The sequence below is a fragment of the Perca fluviatilis genome, chromosome 1, assembly GCF_010015445.1.
Source record: "Perca fluviatilis chromosome 1, GENO_Pfluv_1.0, whole genome shotgun sequence".
Lineage (NCBI taxonomy): Eukaryota > Metazoa > Chordata > Actinopteri > Perciformes > Percidae > Perca > Perca fluviatilis.
In genome coordinates, this window is record NC_053112.1 from 35,687,014 (window position 1) to 35,712,752 (window position 25,739).

Genomic DNA, 25,739 nt, shown 5'->3' on the forward strand with positions numbered 1-25,739 from the left:
CCTATAAACACAGGCAGTATTTGATCAGATTTTGAGTCAAATTTCAACAGAGAAGTATCGCTGTACTTAATCTCTCAGCTTTCCTGAGTATTCATGATAAAAAATCTGCAGCTTGGGTTGTGCATGAGTTTGTTTAACTCTGAGGACGGTGTGATCTGCAATAGGCATTTCCTGCTGATTCATTCTGGACTTCACTTTCCATAGATGACAAATCGAAAAGGATTATCCACAAAGGTCAACATAATAAATCAAGAAGATTGTTAAGCAAATCGTTTTGATCCAAGCTTGATTCATTTTCCTTACTAGAGTACGTGTCTAGGCAGGTAGTCTGGCTCTAATGTGACAGGCTTTAGACGAGGTGCAGTGTTTTAATGAAATGCTACTATTAGTACCAGTTTAATTTATCCATTTCCTCCCCTGTATCATTTCTTTCCAACCACATTTGCGTTGTCTGCGACTGAAACATTTGTTCCTTCTTATTCCACATGCCTGCCCAAAAAGCCTTTCAGCCAGTTGCAACTAGTTGAAAACAGCCAGTGATATCTAGATGACTCACTTTGAAGTGCTCAAATAGCACTGTGCTGGTGTGTAACTGACACATAAACATCCTGCATTCTGTTCACCACCTAGAATATGTAACAATAATACATTTGTACAAATTAAATAACTATATATATGGGATATGTGTATTCTAAGTGAGTACCTACAGTGGTGTAGTCTACGTGATACGCAGGTATACGCATTATACCCAAAAGCTCCAGAATTTCCACATACCCACTTAAAAATGCGCAATGGAACGTAACAACATACTTTTTCCATTATAATTTTGATATATTTTGAATTGTCATGCATTTTATTTTCTTCTCATAGGCTAAATTAAGGTATTTCCACTGTAAATTGGTGCATAAAAGTGTGTCAGAATGCAGGAAATGAAGTCTTTGATGCTCAAAATTTCCCTGGGGGAGGACACCAAGACCCCCCACTGTGATATGCACCCCCCCTCCACCCCCACCCCAAAAGGCCCATTCTGGCCCATACAGTACAGTATACTCACTACAATACATCAGACTAGACCACTGCCTACCTACATCTATCACTTACAGATCCAGCTCCACAAGATGACATTAGGTCATGTCTTGATTTTTTCCCCCTAAAATGTAATTCCTAACCTTACAGTGTACTGATGGTTATCTATATTATCACTTTACAAACAAAACAAAAACAACTTCTTTTGGCTTTTTGTGGCAGATCTTTCGTTTCCCCAGTTTAAAAGGGTATCCAAATTAAAATCGTTTAAAGGTTTTCGGTTAGAGAATAAACTTTTATGTTGGCAAAATTTTGCTACTAAAATGATTTATGACATATTGGTTTTGTTCTGAAATGCAGACATCATAAAAAATGAATTTTGAAAAAAATGAAAAAAACAAACAAACAGATATACAGTATTGGACAAATATAGTTGAGTTAAATATAGATAAGTTATCAAACACAGGAATCTTTACTTATGGAGGAAAGTACACATTTCACACTCTCAAAACCCACTTACTGCAATTAACTCTAAATTCAAAAACATTACAGCTTTATAATCTGTGCAATCAATTCAAACGTAGCTAGCGTCAGTCTTAGCCTCTGTGATCTTCCACTCATGTGTGCCCTCTGCCCAGACCAGTCTGCTAAAAAAAAACACAGTTCAAATAGGACAGCAGTGCAGTAGCTTCTTAAATAGGTTCCCAGGCAAAAGCCTACCAACAACCAATTCATAAACCATAAAAACATTGTCGGATTACATTACTGTCCCCACTTTCCACACTGTTTTCTGGATGTGAGAGGTGTATTTGTTTGCCAGTTGAGTTCAAATACCAACAATCTTTGTGCAGCATCACTTACTGCACCTTTAATCTGGGTGAGAAGAAACAATTGAGACTTAAACACTAAACACATTAAAAGTGTTTAATAAAGAAGCCAAATACAAACAAACTGTGTGTGTGTGTGTGTGTGTGTGTGTGTGTGTGTGTGTGTGTGTGTGTTTTAGAAAGATGACAGATTGGCAATTCATTCTTTCATTCTGGGTGGCTTTTGCGCTCCGACCCAGAGTGCGCCGGATAATGGGGAGCTTGTGTTCGGACCCTCTTGACTGGCTGGCTGGCTGTAAACATGGTCATGTCCTGCCGTTACCTTGGCAGGACGTCTCGCCACTGCTGTTGGTTGTGCATGAATAGTAGGGCCAGCATGCCTGGCTGCCCTACGGATGGCTCCAGTTCTTACAGATGCCAAGCTGGTGTTTTTTGAGCGGCCAAACATATGTAAGGCTGTCATGATCTTTGACGGATCGTCTTTTATTGTTTTAAAGGCCTTTACTGCAGCTATTGAGGAGGCTGTAAAAGATGCGTCGCTGTTGACCATGGCTGACAGCTCCTGGCACATTTCAGCAAATCCTGCTGCAGCATCTTGATGTGATACTGGAAAACAATACCAATAATAATTAAGACAACAATAATAGCTTGATTAAAAAAAAAAAAAAGCAGAGTACTTGTTATCACTGCAACCTACAAGAGGGGGATTGGCAAGATAGGGTCTGCGGGGATAGATCGTACTTCAGCTCATCTAAGGCTGAACTTGGGCAGCGTCCTGCTTCAAAAAGCTTGTTCAGTTTAGCTTTTGTATCATCCCCAACATCACAGTGGCTCAGTGCATCAGCCACATAGACGTTGTGGTTGTGGTCACTGCAGATGGACACGATTGTGGGGAAGGTAGGCACGTGAGGGTCCTTGCTTCTGAAGAGAGATAGACAAAAATGCCATGTTCTTAACTGTGTAAGACAGGACAACAGTGCTAAACCTTGGGTACGTTAAAAGGCATAATATTAAGAGTAGGCCTTACTTACAGACTCTGCCTGCCTCTGCTCACTTGAGTGCGTAGTAGTGTCACAGTCATCTTAGCAGAGCAGTTTGTAATCTGGCTTCTTCTGCCTGCCGCGTTTTCATTGCGAGGTCTCGTATTGCGTTGGCATCTGAAGTCCACCTTAAAAGTACAATATACAGGCATTATTTTAGGTCTGTCGAAATAATCTTGATTAATCCTCTCTTTCACATGATTCATTGTGATGTCTGCGATGGTCATTGTAGTTGTACATATTGGTTTCTTCTCCTGCAAACTCTGGGAGAACTCATTCATACTTGTAGGTACGATAAGAATTACAACTACCACAAATGTTAGGATACCTTGAAAAGTACTTTCTGGCCCTTTCTTGGATATGTTCGGTCCACCCTCCAGGTGACTGTGTGACTTTTCAGCCACAGCTTTATATCATACTCTGTGTACAAGGCCATCCGAAGAATGGCCCTATAGTTAATATGATCACCTGTCTCACTTAATGTTTTATAATCACATACATGGTAATCATACCTGCCTGGCAGACAGTCCTGTGAAAAACAACAGAATCACATAACGTTATCATTATTAAAATCGTACACTCTTTATTTTTAACAGAAAAAAAAGACATTGGGTTATTATCATAGATATTGTAAATGGACCTTCAAAGCAGGGAAGTCAGAAATGTTCTGCTTGGGGTTGATGCAGGCAAATCTGAAGAGAAAGATTATATATTTTAGAGTTGTTATTTAAAATATCGTTGGCCTATGGAGAAAGAGAAAGTTATCTATAGTAAAATTAACATTTTTAAGGACAGAAACTGGTTAGTAAAGTTATCAGTTAGCTATAGCTAACTAAATTATCAACATTTTTGTTAACGTTAACTATTATGACTTTGGACTTCATTTTCACTAACTAATGCTAACGAAAACATGATAGTGAAATAAAAATTATTGTAATTTACCGTTTTCCTTTACTGAGAGTCTGAGACATGATGCTATAACGACATCGATGCCTTCTAGCATCCATTTTAAAAAGGTCGTGTAGCGACGTCATATTTAGGCGACCCTTTGATGGTCAATAGCCATATTAACGCGATAGCTACGTTACCGCGAAAAGCTCTTGTCTACGCTGTTTTATTCGCTCGTTGTAAAAGGTAAGCCCTAACTGCACAAACTAAATTTAAACAGAAGTCAGTGGTATTGTGCAAAATCGACATATCGAATGCCAAATTGACAAAAATAGCATTGGCATGCTGGTCAACGTTAGCTAGCTAACTAGCATTAGCTAAGTGGGCGGTCAGTGCTAGCTAAACATTAGCTAGCTAACTAAGGTAGCTGTTTGTTTGTCGCAGTAACGTTACCTTTGTTCACCATAGGATATGAGGACAAATTACGGGACTGCTGTATTGATGTTGGGTAATTTGAGGCGACCTAAACTACTAATGCACACGTTGCTTATTTGTATCCTGAAGAGTCTCTTGTGTGACTTGAGCGTTAACGTTAGCTTGTTAACGTTAGCTAGCTAGCTGTCAGCAGAACATGCATGTCGAGTAACGTTACTAACGTTGCTAATATCATTCATTACACTTAATTTGATTGTATAAGGCCAGTTATCTACCAGTAGTGCACAGACTAACAAAGTTTGTTTCTCCCCTTTTTAGTATAGGTGGTAACGTTACTTTTATCTGAAAGTCGTGACAGGATGGCTGCAGCGCATTGGGATGAGCGCCAGGCGTATGAGGAGCTGCTGTACTGGGACAGCCTGATACAAGAGGGCCACCGCCTCCACCCGCAAGATTTTGATAGGTAAACACGCACATTAAATCAAAGTAAATGCAAGGCATTTAATTTCTATAGCATAATGAATTTTAGGTTCTTTACATCGAAATGCATACAACAAGTAACATACAGTACCGGCCAAAAGTTTGGACACACCTTCTCATTCAATGCGTTTTCTTTATTTTCATGACTATTTACATTGTAGATTCTCACTGAAGGCATCAAAACTATGAATGAACACATATGGAATTATGTACTTAACAAAAAAGTGTGAAATAACTGAACATGTCTTATATTCCTCAAAGTAGCCACCCTTTGCTCCGATTACTGCTTTGCACACTCTTGGCATTCCATTCCAGGAAAGGAAGACCAAGAGTCACCTCTGCTGCTGAGGATAAGTTCATCCGAGTCACCGGCCTCAGAAATCGCAAGTTAACAGCAGCTCAGATTAGAGACCAGATGAATGCCACACAGAGTTCTAGCAGCAGACACATCTCTAGAACAGCTGTTAAGAAGAGACTGCGCGAATCAGGCCTTCATGGTCAAGTAGCTGCTAGGAAACCACTGCTAAGGAGAGGCAACAAGCAGAAGAGATTTGTTTGGGCCAAGAAACACAAGGAATGGACATTAGACCAGTGGAAATCTGTGCTTTGGTCTGATGAGTCCAAATTTGAGATCTTTGGTCCCAACCGCCGTGTCTTTGTCGCGGAGCGAAAAGGTGAACGGATGGATTCTCCACGCGTGGTTCCCCCCCCAAAAAATAAAAAAAAAAATGTTTTTTTGGGGGTGTTTTTTGTTGTTTTTTTGTTGTTTTTTTTTTTTTTTTTGTTTGCCCCCCCCCACCCCCCCCCCCCCCCCCCCCCCCCCCCCCCCCCCCCCCCCCCCCCTTTTTTTGTTTTGGACCATCATTTATTTTTCAACAGGACAATGACCCCAAACACACCTCCAGGCTGTGTAAGGGCTATTTGACCAAGAAGGAGAATGATGGAGTGCTGCGCCAGATGACCTGTCCTCCACAGTCAACGGACCTGAACCCAATCGAGATGGTTTGGGGTGAGCTGGACCGCAGAGTGAAGGCAAAAGGCTAAGCATCTCTGGGAACTCCTTCAAGACTGTTGGAAAACCATTTCAGGTGACTACCTCTTGAAGCTCATCAAGAGAATGCCAAGAGTGTGCAAAGCAGTAATCGGAGCAGAGCGGTGGCTACTTTGAGGAATATAAGACATGTTTTCAGTTATTTCACACTTTTTTTGTGAAGTACATAATTCCATATGTGTTCATTCATAGTTGTAATGCCTTCAGTGAGAATCTACAATGTAAATAGTCATTAAAATAAAGGAAACGCATTGAAGGTGTGTCCAAACTTTTGTACTGTATGTACAGGAGAATACAACTAATACCTTTTTTATAATTTTAATTCAATCATAACAAAATGATATAAAGGAGAAAACACACACAGAAATGTATCAAATCAGAGAAAATAAGAATTTGCTGTTTGCATTTAAACGTGAGTAGCAGTGAAGTGGCAGGTAACAGGTGAGTTTGCCACTGAGCTGATCAGTAAACTGTATAGACAATTTTATTGTCACAGCCTGTTATTAAATATAGAATTATACAATGAAACACTGTGGGTTGATCAACCCTTATAGGGTCCTGCCAATCGTTGAAAAATGCGGATTGTCGTGTTACTACGTTGTTGTAGCACCTGCTTTTGACTTAAACTGGAGTTGTCTTCAGAGCTGTCCTCATTTTATTTCCTTCCTCCAGGTATGAGGATCTGCGTTACTGGTATGACTGCCTGTGCTATGAGGAGGAGCTGAGACAATACCATGATTACATCACTGCTATCGAGGAGATAGAGGGTGAACGGCATCATGAGGTTGTTGTTGTTTTACTTGCTAAATTGTCCCCCAATGACTTGATAATCCATAAGCTTTTTTTGTATTTGAGTCATTTAACCCACTTCTTCAATCCTCCACATTAAGACTGAACATCTAATGTTTTCCAGTTTCTTTTGTACTTATATTAATATTGCTTTACCTCTTCCACGAAAGCTTTATCTGGTGCATGTTTCTTTTTCCAAGTGTTTTATTTATTTATTTATTTTTTTAAATCATGCACTTCCTTACTATTTTTGTTTCTATTATACTTCTCAATTCTATTTTTGCTTTACATGTTCTATATCTTAGTAGCAATAATCTGAATTAAGAGCATTACTGCTTTTAATGACTACTTGTAGTAATCTATTTATTACAAAAAAAATGTCTTAAGTGATTACAGTATAAAAACTAAAGGTATATTTGCTCACATCTACACTGTGTTCTTTTCTCCAAAATAAACCTCACTTAGTCTGATTTCCATATTAAGGAACCTGTGGCCCCACGGGTGCACATGGGGCCATATGAGCGGCACACGATGGCCAAACACTCTGAAGTTTATCCTTCACCAGAGGAGCTGGATGCAGTACAGACAATCATCTCCAGTGTGGAGTGTGCCCTCAAGATTGTGTCTGACCAGATGGATACTCCGCAAGATAACCAGGGAAATACAGAGACAGGGAGGTGAGCGAGGTGTCTAAATGGCGTTTGTCCCAATGATTTTAAAAAGTATACAGAGTGGCATTTTAAAATTTGTCTTTTAACTCAACACTTTTTTATTTTTTTAAATAATTAAATTGTTCTGATTTCCTCTTCACAGTGCAAGCGGTGATTCACAAGAGCGTGTCCTGCGTGGGGTTATGAGGGTCGGCCTGGTGGCCAAGGGACTCCTGCTGACGGGAGACAAGGACCTGGAGCTGGTGCTGCTTTGCTCCAGAAAGCCTACCATCACCCTGCTTAATCAAGTGGCTGAAAAGTTAACTGAACAGTTAGAGGTAGACTTGAGTACCTACAGTTAATGTGTCATTCTCCATTTAAAAAAAAAAAAAAAAAATAAAAAAAATAACAGAATTAGGAAAGCAAAAAAGGAATCTTAATATATAAGAAACAACAACAAATATCTAGGAAACAACAACAAAAACCTAACATTTTGTTTCTCTTTTTAATAGGCAAGTTCAGCTGGGATTTATACAGTAAGCCAGTGTCCAGGGGATGCAGCCCTTGTTGTGAATAGCACTGAGTCGGCCCTGACTCTCACTATCCACTTGACATCACCACTTGTCAGGACGGTGCAAGAGAGTAAAACAGCAGAAGAAGGTACGTATGTTGGTCCAGTCTCCAACATCAGCTACCACAGGCCTGATCTATGTGTTCTCAGTATGCAGACACTGTACTGCTCCACTGATCTGTAGCTCTGCACTGACAACTGAAACGCCACACACGTCCATCTTCTTCTCATTAACCTTCAGTGGAGCTTGTACAGTGACTGTCTCAGACCGATGCCTGTGAACAACCAATGAATGTTGGCTCTTCACTGCCTCGAGAGTCCTGGCGTCGATTTGGGACAAACTGGCGTTTGCCAGCACTACATTTCCTCTGTAGTCGCTGATACACTCTGCACATGTTGTTGATAACAAACAATGCCACAGTCATAAAAAAACAGTTTTACTCATGTTGAATTGTTTTCATGTTTTAAAGTGAAGGCTTTTCAAGAATAACAAGCTAAAGCGCGTATTGCATGTACTTGATGCTGAACATGTACATTTGGCACCAGCTGCAGCAAAACTGATAATTTATAAAACAGAACGGGGACATTTCTATGGCTTCTCTTGGATCATTTAAATGCAACCAGACAGGACAAAAGTAGTAAAAAAAACTAAATCACGGTTGTTGGTTTATAGATGAATGTATTTGGTTAGTGGAGTTTTTGTTGAGCTTCTGTGTTGATCAGCATGAGCTGTATTTACATGGGAGTCTAAAGTTTTAATGATGGGAGTGCTTAAGCCCCCACATACAGAACCATACCGCTCTCAGTGCAGTTTTAGTGCATTTACTACAGTGCACACTGGGGCTGCACTTAAAATAGTGTAATAATTGTGATCCTGATTTAGCTTCCACAATCATTCAGACTTGATCAGTTGCAGCCCTGACTCTGTGTTTGAAGGGCTTACACTGGTGCATCCTATTAGGTGCTCCCTATTCACAGGTACACTTTATCAGTAGTAGTGTCATAAAAGAACAATGGTTCGCATAATGTTAAGAGCTGTGGGTACAAATACGTTTTTTAAATTACAGGGCTCGGTTGCACATGCGACCAAAATTTGTAAAGGTGCGACTAAGATTTTTCCTAGGTCGCACCGGTGCTCATCCGCCTCCAAAACGATGTTTATATAATGGTTTAATTGCTTACATGACCCATTCCTTCTGGAAAGCCGTACCTGTGTTTGGATCTCTACTCTTTCTCTCCGCGCAGCCCCGCCCCCATTCACTCACACACGGCTCCCTTGCAACATGGAAAGACACAGCACCACCGGTCCAAACTGCTGACATTTGTCTACAGTTTTGTTATTAACACAGCTGTATATTGATAAGTATGAGAAGGAAACCTGTATTGGTACCAGTGTTTCCGCTGGTAACTCTGTTATTGCGGCCGCCACAGCAAAAAACACATTAGAAGTTATTAAATGCAACTAACTTCAGTTCGTTGAGTAATAGCGTGTAAGCACGGAGCCTGCTGCACCTTGGCGAGAGATGTGACCCATGGCCACAATATCATAGTTAATCAAAATGCAGCGCAGTGACAATACAGACATTTCATACACAAGACGTGTGTAATGCCGCTGCATCCGCCAAAGGGGGTGTGTGTGTGTGTGTGAGAGTGTGTGTGAGAGAGTGTGTAAAAGCTGAAGACATGAAAGGGGGGAGAGAGAGGGGGGAATGACATGCAGGAAAGGGCCGCACTTTTAATCAGTCTGTTATTGTTGTGAAGGAGCTTTCTCAGATAGATAATTATTTTTATGTATCCTAGGCTATTTATTTCAGATAACCTTCATTTACATGTGTTGCAGCTGTATATTTTCAAACTGGTAAAGGAAACCCTGTCTTTGCATTTTATTTTAATCACAATCTGTTTTAATAAAAGAGCTTGTGAAAAGTGGCTTTGACTTAAAACTGAACATTTAGCCCACTTTGTATAAAAATAAAATACAGAGTTATATATTGTGTATCGCCATTCAGCGTTAACGGCGACGCAAGGAAAGATTTGGGTGCACCTAAATTTTGTGCTGGTGCACCTAAATAAAGAAAGTTAGGCGTACCAGTGCAACGAAGGCAAAAAGTTAGTCTTGAGCCCTGAATTAACTGTGTAAACTATAGCTGTCAGTCTTCCTCTATAATACCAGTCAAATTCTTTTTTTTTTTTTTTCCTTTCTATTTTTTTATTCAAATATTTGAATATTAAAATATATTAAATATTTTCCACACAGCAACAAACGCAATCTGCAGAAAACTCTGTAATGAAACATTATCTAACAAGTGTATTGAAGCAGCTCTGTAAAGGCTAACGTTGCTCTGTTACCAGAATGATATCATGTTAGAAAACACAGCCAACGATTTGTCATAAACTAAGTAACAATAGTGTTAGCTACAATGTTAACAGCATTGATAACTAAGCCAAACGGTGCTGCCACTGCTATCTAAGTGATTTATAAGCAACCGGTTTCTTGCAGATTGTCACGTTACTGAGAATACAGCTGTTAGAAGGTAATCTATGAAGTCAAAGCTAACTGGCAGCTAACATAATCTTTAGCTTTCTCCTTGAAGCTCCCAGCTAAGATGATGATGATGATGATGACGATAATAACTCGCGACGCAGCTAGGAAACCATGACGACCTAACTATTGATAACCTAAGCATTTTGGCTTGGTGGATGTCAATTTTAAAGTCATGTTAAAACTATTTCCCATCCTTCTTCTGATTTCCAGCCGCAGCCTGTCACTCCCCCTTGTACTAACTTTACTCAATACGTAACGTTGGCTCACAATGCTTTGTTTCTCACTCCCGTAACTTATGTTCATCAGACATGAGAAGAGGGAGATTATCTTACGTTAGCCATCTATTTATATAAAAAAAAATCACATTCGAATAGTATTGATTTTTTTTTTTTTTTTTTACTATTCAAATTATATTCTACTTTCGGATTTCGTTCCAACAGCCCTAGTGTAAACTTATTGTCCCTTTAGGGACCGAGCTAACTAAGGCTGGGCGATATGGACAAAATCAAATATCACTATATTTTTGACCAAATACCTCTATCAATACTGCAACGATACTGTTGTGTTGACTACTAGTGCTTTAACTAAATATTTACACAATGAGATTTTTGATAAATAATCATCAGTAATGTGGATATAATGACAAAGTGGGTAAAGGTAAATAATAGAACAATTACGGTCTGGTAAGTTCAGAAAATGACAACTTCATTGTAATGCAGCCTTAAAAACCAGAAAAAGACAACACTTATGCCATATCACCATATTAGGATATCCAAAATCTGGGACGATATCTAGTCTCATATCACAATATCGAAATATTGCCCAGCTCTAGAGCTAACTGTTTGCCAACTGACCCTTAGCAAACCCATTACCTCAGACCGCTTTATTTTCCCTCTTCAACCCCTTAATTTCAGTAACTTTGTTATTGATTGGGATGATGTACAGTGGTGTTGAACACAATGCTGGTAAATGGAACAGTGAAGGGAAATAGAGAGAAGCTGCGGGAGTTATTGTGACTGAGCTAATGAGATTTAGTAGGCCGCAGCTGTTCTTTCAATGTGTCAGATACACATTGAATTAAAATGTAAGTAAATATAAGTATTGGATCTGAGCAGATATAAGGGATACCCAATAAAAAGGACATTACTTTGGTGACATGAATTATGGAATCTTATTATATTTACTGGTGTGTTGAGCTTTAAGAAAATACTGTACTTTTACTTAAACGATTTGACCATTTTTAATATGTAACTCAGTAGTTCAGATTTCCTGTGTCGATAATTGTCATTTCAGTTCAGTATTATTGGCATTAAAATTTTGGCTTTTATCGTGCAGCCCTGTTGCAAGCATACTTTACTGTTGGCGATTTGTTTTTCAGTTTTTAATCTGTCCTATAACTCATTCAGCCGTTCATTTTGGTGCAAATGAAATGGAAATCAACTTGCAGAAACTTAAAAACCTGCTGAGGTTAGATTAGTTGAATTGGATCTGTAGTGTAGAAAATGAGCTAAAACTTGCACAAAGCTGGTATGGCCTGGTATATTTGTTTTTAATTTTTCATAAGGCCAGTTAAAGCCACTTATAGGTCAGGCACTCGATCAGTTTTGCTGCAGTGTGGGGCTGACGTGAAGATTCTCTAAATGCTTGTGATTTTCAATTGATTGCCTTTTAGTTTGTCAAGTTTTTAGGGACGCTGGACCTTTGACCAACTGGACATACTGTCTCAGGAGGGGGGGAAGCAGCAAACCCAAGCCGAGGGATAGGGGGTATTTATTGTAGTTTACACAGTGCACACATCAACAACATTCTATGTCATTTTGTAAGTACTACTGTGTCTTTATGACATTCTTCCACTTTCACACACTGTGGAAAGGTTAACTGGCGTCTGTGACAGATGACTGTTATGCTTGTTGGGACCATAGATTTATACATTAGGTACCTGGGACCCCCTTTCCCTGCTGCTGCTGGTTTGGGGAAAGCTGCTACTCCCTGAGCTGCAAGACAGATCCGACCCCCTTGGTCAAACTGTACCTTTTCTTCTTACCCCACCTCGTCAATAGAAACGCAAACAGTCAACGATCCGCCGGACGTTCTGGACAGGCAGAAATGCCTAACTGCCTTGGCGTCTCTCCGCCACGCCAAGTGGTTCCAGGTTTGCATTCACGTCCTTATTTGTACACATTTTAAAATGTGCTCTCAGTTGTTGTTGTTGTAGTCTTCTATGATCTTACGAAAGGGGAAAGTGTCTTCAACTCCAGAGTTTTACTTGGTAACTCATAAAGAGTGATCTGCTGAGCCATACCTATGTCACATTTGGATGATTGGTATTGACACCAGCATATACTTTGATTTATCCAAATGTCCTCTGTCAGTCTGAGCTTTCTCAATATCAACTGTGGGGCAGTTTCTCCTATTGACCACAACAAACAGCATTTGGACGAAAATGTGTAGAGATGCACCGATTACAACTTTCTAGGCCGATTCCGATTTTCATTGAGTTAGGCCAGCCGATACCGATTTTAGCAGATTCCGATTTTTCTAACCACTTAACAGCACACACAAATATTTCTTTTCTTTTCTTTAATAGAACATTTTGCACATAATTTTTTTTTTTAACAGATAATGGATCACTATAAAATAGAACTACATAAATTACTCCTGGTGTGGGAAATTCACACACATCTAAACTGCAATGTTAGAACTATTTCCTTCTTTTCACATCCAATATCCAACAAAAAAAATGTGATTTTTGGTGTAATCCCTCCACGCCCTGCTTTTTTCTTGCAGGTGTTGCATATTGCAAACTTGTTATCTTCTGCACACTCTTGACAACTGTAACTAGTATAATTTATGTTGTCAGTTAATTGTAGCATTGACCGCCAGGAAATTGGCATATGTCACACTGACCTGCCGGTCATGGCCGAGCACGTGAAAACCGTCCACTTCCGGTCACCGCCCGGTCTATCGGTGCATCTCTAGTAATATGTATTAGTCCTAACAGTTGTTGATGTAAAGATGGCTCAGTTCTGACCTGTCTGTGCTTTGTTTTCTGGGTCATTTGTGGAACCTCATGGCACAGGGTTGAGCTGACATCTGAGGTGGCAACACCTCACACTGAACTGCCTTTTGTTTGTGTCTCCAGGCCAAAGTCATAGACCTGAGTTCTGCTGTTGTCGTGATCCGGATCATGAGAGACTTGTGTAACCGTGTTCCTACCTGGACGCCACTCTCAGGATGGGTGAGGACACACTGGTTGCACATGTTGCAGCTAAGAAGTTGTGTACAAACCAGCCTCATTTTTGGCAGCTTCTCTTTAGCTCTTTGATTGTTGGCGCTTGATAAGTAGTGTCTTTACTTTGTGCTTTCATCTCCACATAGCCTCTTGAACTGCTGGTAGAGAAGGCTCTTGTTACATCTGAGAGACCAATGGGAGCAGGCGAGTCATTGCGCAGGGTTTTGGAGTGTGTTGCATCTGGAATGCTATTGGAAGGTAAACTTTTTATTGAGTTGTCAAACCAGCATGCATGTTTATACACTAACAATAACATTAATGCATTACTTTAACTAACTGTGCAAAGATGGCCCTGGATTAAAAGATCCATGTGAGAAGGAAGCAGTCGACGCCACTGAATGTCTGACTCCACAGCAGCGTGAGGACATCACGCAGAGTGCTCAGGTAAGATGAGGATGCTAATACATGTAGGCATGGGCCGATTATAAGGTGTACCGCGGTTTGAAAAAGTCATGGTTTCAAAACCACTAACATTTTCTGTTAAATCGTTCCTAAGGTATGAGCTGTGAGTGGTCAAGGAGAGAAACTGCAGTTTAGTAATCCGTCTCCCTGCCAGTGTGCAGTGTGTTTAAAAATAAAATGCATTGTGTTCAATGGAGAGAAAAAGTTTTTTTTTACCCAGACATTTAAAAAAACAAAACCTTTTAAAGCTGTAATTGCAATACTGTGAAACCGTGATATTTCTGCTGAAGGTGATCATACCATCAGAATCGAATACCGACCCATGCCTAAATACATGCACCTAAGCACACTCAGGATTTTGACCTAACTTTTACATTTTCCATTTAGTTTGCCCTAAGACTGTGTGCATTTGGACAAATGCACAAGGTGTTGGGGATGGACTTAAAACCTCTAAAGCCACGGAAATCAATGGGTGCAGGCAGCAAAGGTGGCTCAGGTACCTAATGATCCTTTCCTCTTTTCTGTGCAGTTCAGTAAAAATCTTCCACGAAACGATGTGTCCTCAGGCTTGTTTCTACTGTTTCATGCAGCCCAGATACCACCTGCAGGCCAGTTCAACCTGCCTGCTAAGAGATCGTACGCAGAGGTAGAGAAAGAAGACGAAGAAGATGAGGAGGAGCCCCAGCTCAACAGCAAACAGAGGAAGTTTCTCAAGTTCCAGAAGCGCTTTCAGAGGAAATCATGTTAGTAAAGACTATCCAAGGCCTCGGTATAGGCTGAGCCTTTTTACTTTTAAATGAACTGTAGATATTTTATATAGACTGTATATAAAGAAAGTGGCTTGACAGCTCCCCAAAAGTAAAGCCAAAACATCTCGATCATCCCCTGGTAGCTGGCTTTTGTAAAGGGCATAAACCCTGCCCCCTCCAGGACATCGGCCATACTTAAGAACCAAAGTGCACGTCAAATAAATGTTTCCCAAAGGTGGTTTCTGTTAACTTGCGTAGTTCTTATCGCACTGATGATTATGATGTTATGATAATTTTTCTGAAGACTTTGGTTTTTATTAGTAATTTAATGCTTTAAAAACTGGGTGAAACATGAGTCATGATTGATAGCTGTGATTAGCTCGCAATTGGCGAGGTGGGTGTATTGGTGGCTCCACCGCCCGATCACAACCGCGCAGATTCGGGCTCCAAAATTACAACATGGCAGCATCTGTATCCGGGATATTTTGGCTTTACTTTTGTACAGTGGGAGGAAGTGGAGATGAGTCATCCATCTTTAGATAAGTCTGATATTTTATTTAAGTCTTCACCTTGAACTTCATGACACAACTTGACCCTGTCATTGTACAGGTGTTATAATATACAACTGTATGTTGTCAATTCAACAGGGCTTATTTAAAGAAACACGGAGTTCAATTGGAGTCCTGGGTCTTTCTATTTTCCATCCAATTTAATGTTCATTTTTACAGTTTGTACAATACATTTTTTACATGCATCATCATACCCTGAGATGACAGTTTATTATGTACACTTAGATAAATCTAATGCAATCTAATATATGTACCTAATAAATTGGCAACACAATCTAACTATAAAGCAAGACATCTCTCTGTGTGTGTGTGCGTGTGTGTTTCTCCTTCGCGTAGCTCGAGAACAGTTCATCCAATCTACTTCACACTTGGATGTATTTCTGTGGACCCAAGGAATTGCGGTGTAGAATCTGCATGCGTTATATTTTAATGAGAAGCGTGAATTCTTTTTGATAGTGCGTGTCATCCTTGCACCAGGATCCATGCTAATCTGTTTCCAGTTAATGTGAGGTGACATGAAGCTTTTAAGAGACAACCGGACGACTGCCTGAGTACTGATGAACTCTGTCGTGCGGAGCCAGGCGTGTATGTGTGGTTGGAATGTTTTTGGGTGCAGGCTGGAGTAGAACACGCTGCATGAGCAGGATGTAATGGTCTGAAATCCAGCTTGTTTTTATTTCTTTAAACCAATCCCAATTGTCCTGTGTGGAGCTAAGCCCTGGATGTAGCGATGGTGCCGTTGCAAAATCGATAGCGGAAGGGGAGGGACATGTCAGGCGTTATCCCATTACATCTGGTGAGGCAGACTACATTGTAGCAAACTCTTCGCTTCAGCGATGTAACTCGGAATGAACGCTTTTGTTCCCGGGAATAGGCTGTTCCAAAATAGGTCAGCGTATAGGCCTACTCTAGCATTGCTAGGGGACGCAACTATGTCATAGCAGTTGTATTGCTGAGGATCCAAGGGAGTGAAGTTTGAATGAGCGGTTCTCGAGAAAGCTGCAAACCGCAATGCCAGAGGCCAAGCAATTGTACTCTTCAAATATTAAAGGATAGATTTGCATTTTTACAGCAACCTATAACCGTAACCCAATAGCATATTGCATCAATCACATAGTGTATTAGACCACAGCATTAGTGTCAACAGTGCATATTTAGAGGTTAATGACAACATTGAACCCCTTGTGACACTGGACCCTAAACCCCATGAGAATGAGTTTATTTTGACCCAAAACCACTATCCTTTCCTAAACTTAGTGTTCATATTATTCTTTTCCCTTTCCTTTATTGTTATATATCTTTTTTTGTGCAGGTTATAGTTTACAAAGTGAAAAAGCCCAAAGTCCACCCCCAAGGGACTTACCATCTCCAACAGAAAACCCTGTTCACAAACTGCTCCAAACAGCTCTATTGTAGACCTATTGTCAACCTTTACTTCAGAGACAAACGTGGACACTTTGTAACACCCGTTATAATGCTCGCCTAGCTGCTAGCATGGCACGCCCTCGTGCTCTGCAACTGACAAGCTAGCAGTACTTACTGTGCATGTGCGACTCCCAACAAAGATAGTACAGAAGTGCGATTCCTCACTCTGTCGCTAAAACGGAGAGGGCTCAAGACAGGGTGAAAAGAGGAGCAAGTATATGGTGTTTTCTGAAAATTAAACCCCAAACCTATTCTGGTACAACCTCTAAATACAATTATGAATCTGAAAATGAGCATAATATGAGCACTTTAATGAAGAGATTTGTCAAAAGCTTTCAGGCCAACTTTCTCCCACCCTGTGTGTGTCAGCAAACTGAATCTGGAATGTTTTGACTGCTACTAGAAACGTGGTGTATTGATAATAAAAGATCTTCTGTAAATATGCTTAAATATACAATTAATCAATATAACAAGTTTTGGGGAAGACATGAATAATGTCAAATACCCACGCATTTTTGTTGGATAAAACGTAACATTTGATTGCTCATAATTCTATTTCTGCCTTTTCTCTACCTCTACCTGTTTCTCTGTAGTCACAGATGATTTCAGCATGAATGCCGTAATGCGTCTGAACCAGTACAGACCTGGCCTGGAGTACCGACTTACATCTCAGACTGGTCCCGTTCATGAGCCGGTCTTCACAATGGCTGTGGACGTAAATGGGAAGACCTACGAGTCAACGGGGCCCTCCAAACGAGCTGCCAAGCTTAATGTAGCAACCAAGGCAAGATACTTGTCTACATAAGTTGCTTTAGTATTGTAGCGCAATAGTAGCAATTATTAATGATCAATAATCAATTTATGCCCAAAATATATAAACGATAACTAATACCTCAAAATGATGCATCATAAACCCATACATTCGTATCACAGATGGCGAGTGATGGCTCTCAACTTCAGCTATCAGAATTAGTTTAGCTTGAATAACAGCATTTAAACTTAACTTTAGTCTTTGTAAAGATTGGATATAAGGGCTCTTAGCTGTAGTCCTATATTACTAAATGCCTGAAGGTAATCATGTGGTAATCGGCGCTTTTGTCCAGCAGGCCCAAAGAGACGTAAAAACAAGCAAGACAGCATCCTTTGTCCTTACACCACAGTGTATGCTATTATATATTCAGAAGTGTGGTGCTGCCCATGTGATCACATTTCATCAGGTCAACCTTCCTTAAGACATCAGATCCTGTTCTTAAACAATACACAATGCATTCTGTGTCTCTCTAGTCTGTAAACAACTTTGGTATTCCTTTCCCAGATTTCACGCATTGACATCGTTTAAGGACACACCACCTAGAACATATGCCTGTCTTCATTGTTGACTGTTTTTCTTCACCGTTACAGCCCACACTAAGCATGTGAATGAAGGAAGAGTTGTTAATGTTTTGACTTTTTGTAATTAACAGGCCCTGCAGGATCTCGGTCTCCCAACAGGCTCAGAATCTAAAGCAGAGACCATTAGTGATGTGGAAGGAACCCAGGAATTAGTAAAAGCTGCTAGCACGGCCTCTACTACGTCAGACGACGTATGTACCTCCGGTTCCTCCCTTTCGTAGTGGTTTATTAAGAAGCCTCTTTTAAATAAATAAATAAGCCCATGCAATAAAGCCATCTCAGCATTTGCTTTCCCCCAGTGAGAAAACAAAAAGTGAGATGTTATAAAAAAATAAGGGTTTGTAGTCACATGCGTTTAACAGCCATTGTTTGTCTATTTGCTATGAACAGAGCGGTCAGGGTCCTATCTTAACCAAACATGGCAAGAACCCTGTGATGGAGCTGAATGAGAAGCGCCGCAGTCTGAAGTACGCGCTGTCTGCAGAGACGGGGGGCTCCCATGAAAAGTGCTTTGTCATGGAGGTGAGTCGGCAGTATTCTATGCACAGTAGAGGTGTGAATCTTCACTCATCTCCCGATTGGATTAAGATTATCAGGTCTTCGATTAGATATCTCGATGCATCACGATGCTTCAAAATACATTTTTCTATTCAAGCCATACAGGATATTTGACTTAACAAACTTGCATTGTCAAGTGCAATGCCCAAGCTGCAATACGTAACTTTAGACTGGAAAGATGAAGTGTTTGGGTTCATTTCTTTAAGGTAGCTACCACGAAGGTTTTTTTTTTTTGGATTAGTCATATACCACCCTACTTTTAGCCAGCAAATCTATTGTTCTGTATTGGAATAACTGACCCCAGACAACTCTTTAACAAAAAAGGTATAGTTTACTGAACAATAACTTAAATTTAATAAATAACATTTAGCCGTTGGATTAAATAACAAAAATAACTCAAATCACACCTTTTCAAATAAGCTAACTGCAATATTTCTTCAAATGATATTACACACAACTACCCTACCCCTTTTCCCGTTTCTCTATCAGTATCCACTTAAAACACTCCAGCTACACAAAATTATTCCTCCTTACAGCATTTCAATGAAAACCTACTCAAACCCTATTAAACCACTGTGTTAACACACACCTACCCACCCACCCACACACACCGAGAGGAAGAAAAAACGTGCAACAGCCAGCAGGACGTTATCTTCAGTGCAGCAAACGCACAGAAATCCAACTTACAGTTAGCTGTTAGTCCAAGAAACACAGCTCAAACACAAAAACCAGTCACCAGCTGCGGCAATGTCCTCTTCAGCAGGGAAACACGCAGTCGTCCTCTCTGGTCCAAAATCAGCATCCTCCAAACCAGCAACTCTCCGCTGTTAGCTCCAACTTTAGCTAGTCCGTTAGCTCCAACTTTAGCTAGCTAAGACCGTTAGCTCCAACTTTAGCCAGGCACGCTAGCACAACGTTTGATCTAAACCACTGCTGTTAGACAGGAAAAGTGCCGTAGTGTAGCTACACCTCTTGAGCTTCATTATTTCACTTAGATCGTTTCCAACCTAACTAGTGTCTCTCAATGTTTCTGTGTGTGTGTGTGTGTGTGTGTGTGTGTGTGTGTGTGTGTGTGTGTGTGTGTGTGTGTGTGTGTGTGTGTGTGTGTGTGTGTGTGTGAGAGTGAGTAAAACTGGTTAGCTAGGCTACTGAGAATGTTGTTTTTCATTTGAATGTTTATGCCGCGGCCGGAAAATTAACGAGCGACGTCATTGCGTTATAATCGATTATGGTGGGCCACTGCATCGATGCAGCATCGTCCATGTCCACGATGTTCATCGATTATTTGATTAATTTCAACACCTCTAATGCACAGGCTACCTGCGGGATCTTAAAAGTCTTAAATTCAGTATTCTAAAAATAAAGTCTTAAATTTCGTCCACAAAGTATTACATTTCATTAAAGGTCCAGTGTGTAACATGTTGAGTTGTTCATTATCAAAATCGGTGTTGCCCGTTCACAAACTTGTCCTTTTTCATGAATATTTACCACCACCATCAATTCCAAGTATTCCTTTTGGCTTGAAATTTTACATTTGCATTCACATGAGCTGGGGTAGACGCTCCATATTCATGCTCCATCTTGAAATACGTTAGCCAGTAAGGGACATACAGGACATACTGCTCCGCCTTTTGCGTTTTCGCTGTCACATGATAAACTCCCAGGTGCTGCTAATAGGTATCATAGCTTCCCGGCCCCGGCAACTTTGAAGAAGGAAACATGGAGGACCACACGCATTCAAAATCCAAATTTCAGGAGCAGGAGTCTTCTTCTTCGCCCAGAAAAAGAAAAAGGATATTGAAAAGTGCAAGAGACCGGCTTTTTCAAGCGTGAAGGCTACCGTAGCTGTAATGCGTACTTTGAGCTGCTTGGTGCGAGAGAGCTGATTGCAATATATGATCTCAACGCTAGATGGGAGAAATTCCCACACATTGGACCTTTAACAAAGGTCTTACATTATTTCTTGTCCTTTCCTAGATTAAATAAATACTGTAACGTCATAAATAAATGCTTATTGCTTGTTAATGCTTATTACTGCTACTAATGCTTATTTTTTTATTTATTTTTTTTACATTTTTGATGCCATTTTTTCGAAGTTTGAAATTGTTAAATTTTTCTTCTACACATTTTCAGTGCTTATTTCTACGTCCCATATTTTCTAATATAAAACAGAAATTGAAAACGGGTCAATTTGATCCGAAGTCAACACAAGGGTTAAATACGACAGTACCGGTACTGTTTACGTCAGTGTTTTACCTTACGCTCTTGACTGTGGATTGTGCGTGACAGTCTATATCCACGGCGTTCCACTTCCGGGATTGCTCGAGTGCCGCAGGAAATTCCGCCTGATGCATGTATTTTAGCTGACGTTAGTTTCCTTCCACTTCCTTTGTGTTGGAATTTTAAACTTCGGTGGATTTCTGAGGACTATGGTTAACTACTCCTCAGATCTCTGCAGGGTAAATCCAAACAGCTAGCTAGACCATCTGTCCAATCTGAGTTTTCTGTTGCACGACAAACAACTTTAAAACATACACACGTTCCACTAAAACAATTTCCTTCCCGAGGCTATTTGCAGCGGTTCCATGCAGAGATTAGCGCTGCCCATGACGATTGTGATTGGTTTAAAGAAATGCCAATAAACCAGAGCACGTTCTTCTCCCAAACCCCAGAATGCTGTGTGGCCTTCCCAGACCTTCCTCCGCAGCGCCTTGGAGGATGGTCTGGCAAAGCGAGACAACTAACAAGCTAACGTTAGCTCGTCGGTTAGAATGGGCAAGTGTCTGAAGGTCTGGCCAGAGATGCGGAGGGCCACGGGGCTGAGGTTAGCACAACAAGCGGATCGGTGTGTGAGTCAATCTAGTGCTAATGAAACGGCAGTATGCAGGTTCCTGATCAGCTAGCAACGGAGAGAGGGTGGTGTATGACGAGGACGGTGTCAGCGGTGCTCCACCTTTTGTAGGATATGTTGGAAACAAGCACGCACATTTGACGGCATCACCCTGGGTGAGAAAACGAAACCAACCGGAGCCCAACTCTCTATCCCCGCTGCTTTCAAGCAGCCTTTTGACGCAAAAGCAGAACAGGATGGAACAATCACTGAAGCAATAGGCATTTGCATTGGCATATATTATATTTGTTTTATAGCAAAAGAGCTCTTCATGCAACAAATACTTTATTATCTTATGTTATTAGATTACAAACACCCCTTACAAAGCTATTATGAACTAATTATGATGAGTATTATGTTTTATTCAATTCAGGTTACGTTGCATAGTAAATAACTTTTCTCAGGCCTAAAATCCACACTGATTTCCCATTGTATGGCTGTGAAGTTGGAATTAAATTTCATCCTAGGTGGTATTAAAATGGTCTTAAAAAGTCTTAAAGTTAATCCTGGGGGTACCCTGTATGCAAGAAACAAGACTAAAAAGATAATCAAAAGGTTTCTGTTGTCTGTTTTGCTCTTAGTGTCGAGTGAAAAAAAAAAAAAAAAAAAAAAAAAACCTACCCAAATTAAATTAAAAAAAAAAAAAAAAAAAAAAAATGCTTTCTTATTATCCCCCCCCCCCCCCCCCAAATAGTGTTGTTGTTTTTTTAATTTTAATTTTTCATTGTACAGTAGAGAGACAGCAAAATAAAGCATATTTTATGATATTAAAAGTAAAGTTGGGCTTTGCTGTCGGCTTCCCAACGCAGGAAAAGAGATTTGCGCTACCCAGCAGCTGCACTGAACTGCAGGCTAGAGAAGCGTCTTGTGTGACAGGGGCGGTGCTGAGAGAATTAAACTCAACTTTTTTATCTATCTATAAATCTATACTCACTCACTCACTCGATTTTACAGGTAGTTTTGCCTGTAAAACTCTGCTACCGTTCTGCAAAAGTTGACTTGTAGAGTCAACTTTGGAGACGGACATCCGGGCACACTGTCAGACATCTCTTCTCAGAGAATGAATTAAACCGCTCTACTCTGCTGTAGTTAGAACTGCCTGTGAAAAAAACCCAGCGTAGAGCACAGTGAGACAAAAACTATGATGATGATGTTGTTTTTTCAAAGTGTGTGGCGACCTCTGACGACTGCCCCACTCTCATTTCCAACCAATCACATAATTTGTCCTGCCCCGGCTGTTAGCAACCCAGGTCGTGTGCAATTCACATTGAAATCGACCCTAGTGCTACCCTGATCCAGCCCACCTCGGGACCTGGGTTGCGAGGCAGAGATGGTTGATGAGAGTTAACCCATTCAAACGCACAGTCACCCTTGGTTCAACCCTGGTTGAGCCCTTGGTGTGAAAGGGGTATTTGTAGAAGAATCATATAAGAATAAACACTGATAGAAAGTTTTTTCCTGTGTAGGTGGAGGTTGATGGGCAGAAGTTTAAAGGTCGAGGCTCTAATAAGAAGGAAGCAAAGGCCTACGCTGCCCTCGCTGCTCTGGAGAAGCTGTTTCCAGAAGACGGAGAGGAAGACTCAAACGCCAACAGAAATTCGAGTTTTACAAAGAAGAAGGTCACCTACACCGACATGGCAAGTTATCTAGTTAAGGATGTGATCTATGGTTTATCTAGGTAATACTGCTGACCAGTCAGGGTGCATTTTCATTAGTGTACAAGGTATTATATAATTGCTTTTATGTTGAATAAAACATTTTAGTTCCTCAGTTAAATATCTAAATTTTAATTTAAACCTTAAGAAATTCATGCTCACTTAGGGAATTATTTCTTTTTATCTTCATATATAAATGCATATCTGACACATTAGCCACTGCATGCACATCTCCACTAAAGCATACAGTCTTGCCTAAAAGCATTTGCCCTAACATCAAATCTTCTGCCATTTTCTGCTCAACAGCACATCCCAGGGTTCGGCACTATCCGTGGCATTCCTTCAGACTCTGGGCCTCGTGGCTGGGGTCCCAACAGAGGTCGAGGCAGGGGCCGAGGCAAACCGTATTCTTCAGGACCCAGCTATAACAAAAGTAAATACTTTAACACTCACTAGGTGTCGGGCTAGCTTTACAAAGAAAATATAAGATTCTTTTAAATACACTTAACATACCTGCAAGGAAATTGATTAAATGGCCATTTCTTTTCTTTATTTTAAAAGCAAACTATAGTTATGAGGGCGTCACTGGCACAGGCTATCGTAAGTAAACCCTTTTCACTAAAATACACTATAGATTCCTCTGTAGTCGCCTTAATGTTAGTAGTAAAAGTCAACCTTTTTTTTAATGCTGCGCATATCTTGCTTGACTCAAGTTATACTGCTGTAGGTTTCTCTAGAGATTGGTCCGTTTTTAGTTTGTTCCAAGCGTGTACAGAACTGATTTTACATAGCAGTGATGTTGCTCTCGTTGTCTCTGTCTTTTAGATAAACTGTATGATAATAATGCAGCCAGCACCACAGCCCAAGCCCCTGACACCACTGGATCCGGCAGCAACATTGGCTACGGCACCTTTTATCCGGAGGGCAGCAGCTCCACCTACCCTCCCACACCCGTCCCCAGCGCCGACTTCAGCACCACAAAGGGAGAAAGCTACCAGTCAATGCCGCCTCCCGCCGACCAGGAGAGCCCCTACAGCTACGGGTATGGAGATGAGAAGAAGAAGATGCTGACCCAAAGTCAGACTGAGGGCCAGGGAGGAGACTACTCTATGTACAGCACGGCTTACCCTAGCTCGGTGACGGGTGGCCAAATGTATAATAATTATGGTGAGTAAAGACGTAGCAAGTTGAAATTCCCCCCTGTAATCATATATATATGTACTTGTCTCTTCCTGCTAGTGCTTTTTTTAAATACCGACATAAAAAAATTCCTTGCTGCATTTATGTCCTGTTTCAGAAAATGCATCCGATACAATAAATGATGCCTTTTTGTTTTGATCTCACTCCACAGACTGGGGGAACCAGCAAGGGTATGACACGAACCAGGGCTACGCAGGGCAGAACCAGAGCTTCGGGGCTCAAAACCAGAACTACGGGGCTCAAAACCAGAACTACGGGGCTCAAAACCAGAACTTCGGAGCTCAAAACCAGAGCTTCGGAGCTCCAAACCAGGGCTCATACTCTGGATACAGCAACATGAATTACTAAAATCACATTGTGTGCAACCATTCTCACCTCACTATCTTTTGAATCTGTCTCTGTCCTCTCTTGATGATGATCCTGGGTTAGTACTTCTGCTTGTGTTGTCTCTGAAACTGGATTTAGTTTTTTGTGTTTTCACCTAACTTGTTAGTTCTTGGACATATGGCAACGGTAGACGGATACAGACTTATCTTTTGATTTATCGGTTTACTTTTTTTCTGCCGCATCCTTCATCATGCCTGTGTTGACATGAGTGTAAAAAAAAAAAACCATACATGGTTTATCATTATGTTTTGTTTCTAGGGTCATGTTTTTTAATCTAGTGTACTGGTTCTGTATCAGTATGTTGTGGTCTTTATTTGAAGCCGCTTGTAGGTTTGAACTGAAGAATTATTTCTGTCACATAAACTGCTCTAATCTTTCTTGTAAAATAAACAACTCTTATTTTGGAGCAAAGATTCTTACCATCCGTTTGCTAATTCATAGACAAATACAATGTTTCTAAATTCTAACATTGATCTTTTAGAGCTTTTTTGCCTTTTCAGTTACTGGATGGAGCTGTGATATTGAATGTCACAGTTCCAGTCAGAGTTGGGCTACTGTTTGTTGGATTATGAATTATGAAGGCGGGTCAACTTGACCTTCCCTTTAAAAATGACAACGATATTCCTCACATCAGTGTTATGAGGAATGTTTTGCAACACCGAGTGCTGTGAATGGCTTTTGCAGCGTAACTCCACAGTATCAGCCATTTATGTATTATCGCCATGTAGCAGCGTGCATGCTCTGTATATGATGAGCAAAGATGAGATAAAGCCTCAATGATCGCTGTGAGGAAATGATGTTACTGAAGTTGAGAAAGCCCAAGCAGATGTAAAATAGGCCATACACGTACACTTCCCTGCCTTATAAACGAGCACATCTTTCAAACTCCAATCCACTAGATTGTAACAGGCTTGAAGT

General features: G+C 40.6%; 2 protein-coding genes across 7 annotated transcripts; one reads left to right on the plus strand and one right to left on the minus strand.

Annotated features, from left to right (window-relative positions):
• Positions 1-1,475: 1,475 nt before the first annotated feature.
• LOC120555967 lies at positions 1,476-4,015 on the minus strand. 2 transcript variants are annotated; one of them, XM_039795205.1, is made up of 6 exons: positions 3,836-4,015; positions 3,534-3,585; positions 3,222-3,422; positions 2,885-3,021; positions 2,551-2,774; positions 1,476-2,459 (listed from the first exon to the last, which is right to left on the minus strand). In XM_039795205.1, exons 1-6 carry the CDS (start codon positions 3,925-3,927, stop codon positions 2,053-2,055), a joined length of 1,113 nt encoding a protein of 370 aa, XP_039651139.1. In that variant the 5' UTR covers positions 3,928-4,015; the 3' UTR covers positions 1,476-2,052. The 2 variants fall into 2 exon arrangements, with proteins under 2 accessions (XP_039651139.1, XP_039651145.1); XM_039795211.1 differs by lacking the exon at positions 3,222-3,422.
• LOC120555945 (interleukin enhancer-binding factor 3-like) lies at positions 3,918-25,240 on the plus strand. Of its 5 annotated transcripts, none has more exons than XM_039795162.1 (20): positions 3,918-4,027; positions 4,566-4,679; positions 6,420-6,531; positions 7,002-7,213; positions 7,350-7,524; positions 7,699-7,846; positions 12,363-12,454; positions 13,445-13,540; positions 13,681-13,792; positions 13,881-13,978; positions 14,384-14,492; positions 14,587-14,739; positions 17,333-17,523; positions 18,203-18,322; positions 18,522-18,653; positions 23,046-23,216; positions 23,541-23,667; positions 23,796-23,834; positions 24,060-24,401; positions 24,586-25,240. In XM_039795162.1, the coding sequence occupies exons 1-20, from the start codon at positions 3,945-3,947 to the stop codon at positions 24,780-24,782; spliced, it is 2,823 nt and encodes a 940-aa protein (XP_039651096.1). In that variant the 5' UTR covers positions 3,918-3,944; the 3' UTR covers positions 24,783-25,240. The 5 variants fall into 5 exon arrangements, with proteins under 5 accessions (XP_039651096.1, XP_039651104.1, XP_039651127.1 ...); XM_039795170.1 differs by having other exon boundaries at positions 7,020-7,213; XM_039795193.1 differs by having other exon boundaries at positions 4,540-4,679; positions 24,586-24,782.
• Positions 25,241-25,739: the final 499 nt, after the last annotated feature.

Excerpts from the sequence above, each read along its gene's own strand:
- LOC120555967 (XM_039795205.1), bottom strand. The coding sequence starts at position 3,927 with ATGACGTCGCTACACGACCTTTTTAAAATGGATGCTAGAAGGCATCGA. Across the intron at positions 3,586-3,835 it reads ACTCTCAGTAAAGGAAAACG|ATTTGCCTGCATCAACCCCA; the intron begins GTAAATTACAAT and ends CTTTCTCTTCAG. Across the intron at positions 2,460-2,550 it reads ATCTTGCCAATCCCCCTCTT|TATCACATCAAGATGCTGCA; the intron begins GTAGGTTGCAGT and ends ATTGTTTTCCAG.
- LOC120555945 (XM_039795162.1), top strand. The coding sequence starts at position 3,945 with ATGGTCAATAGCCATATTAACGCGATAGCTACGTTACCGCGAAAAGCT. Across the intron at positions 14,493-14,586 it reads AGGCAGCAAAGGTGGCTCAG|CCCAGATACCACCTGCAGGC; the intron begins GTACCTAATGAT and ends TGTTTCATGCAG. Across the intron at positions 23,668-23,795 it reads AGGACCCAGCTATAACAAAA|CAAACTATAGTTATGAGGGC; the intron begins GTAAATACTTTA and ends TTATTTTAAAAG.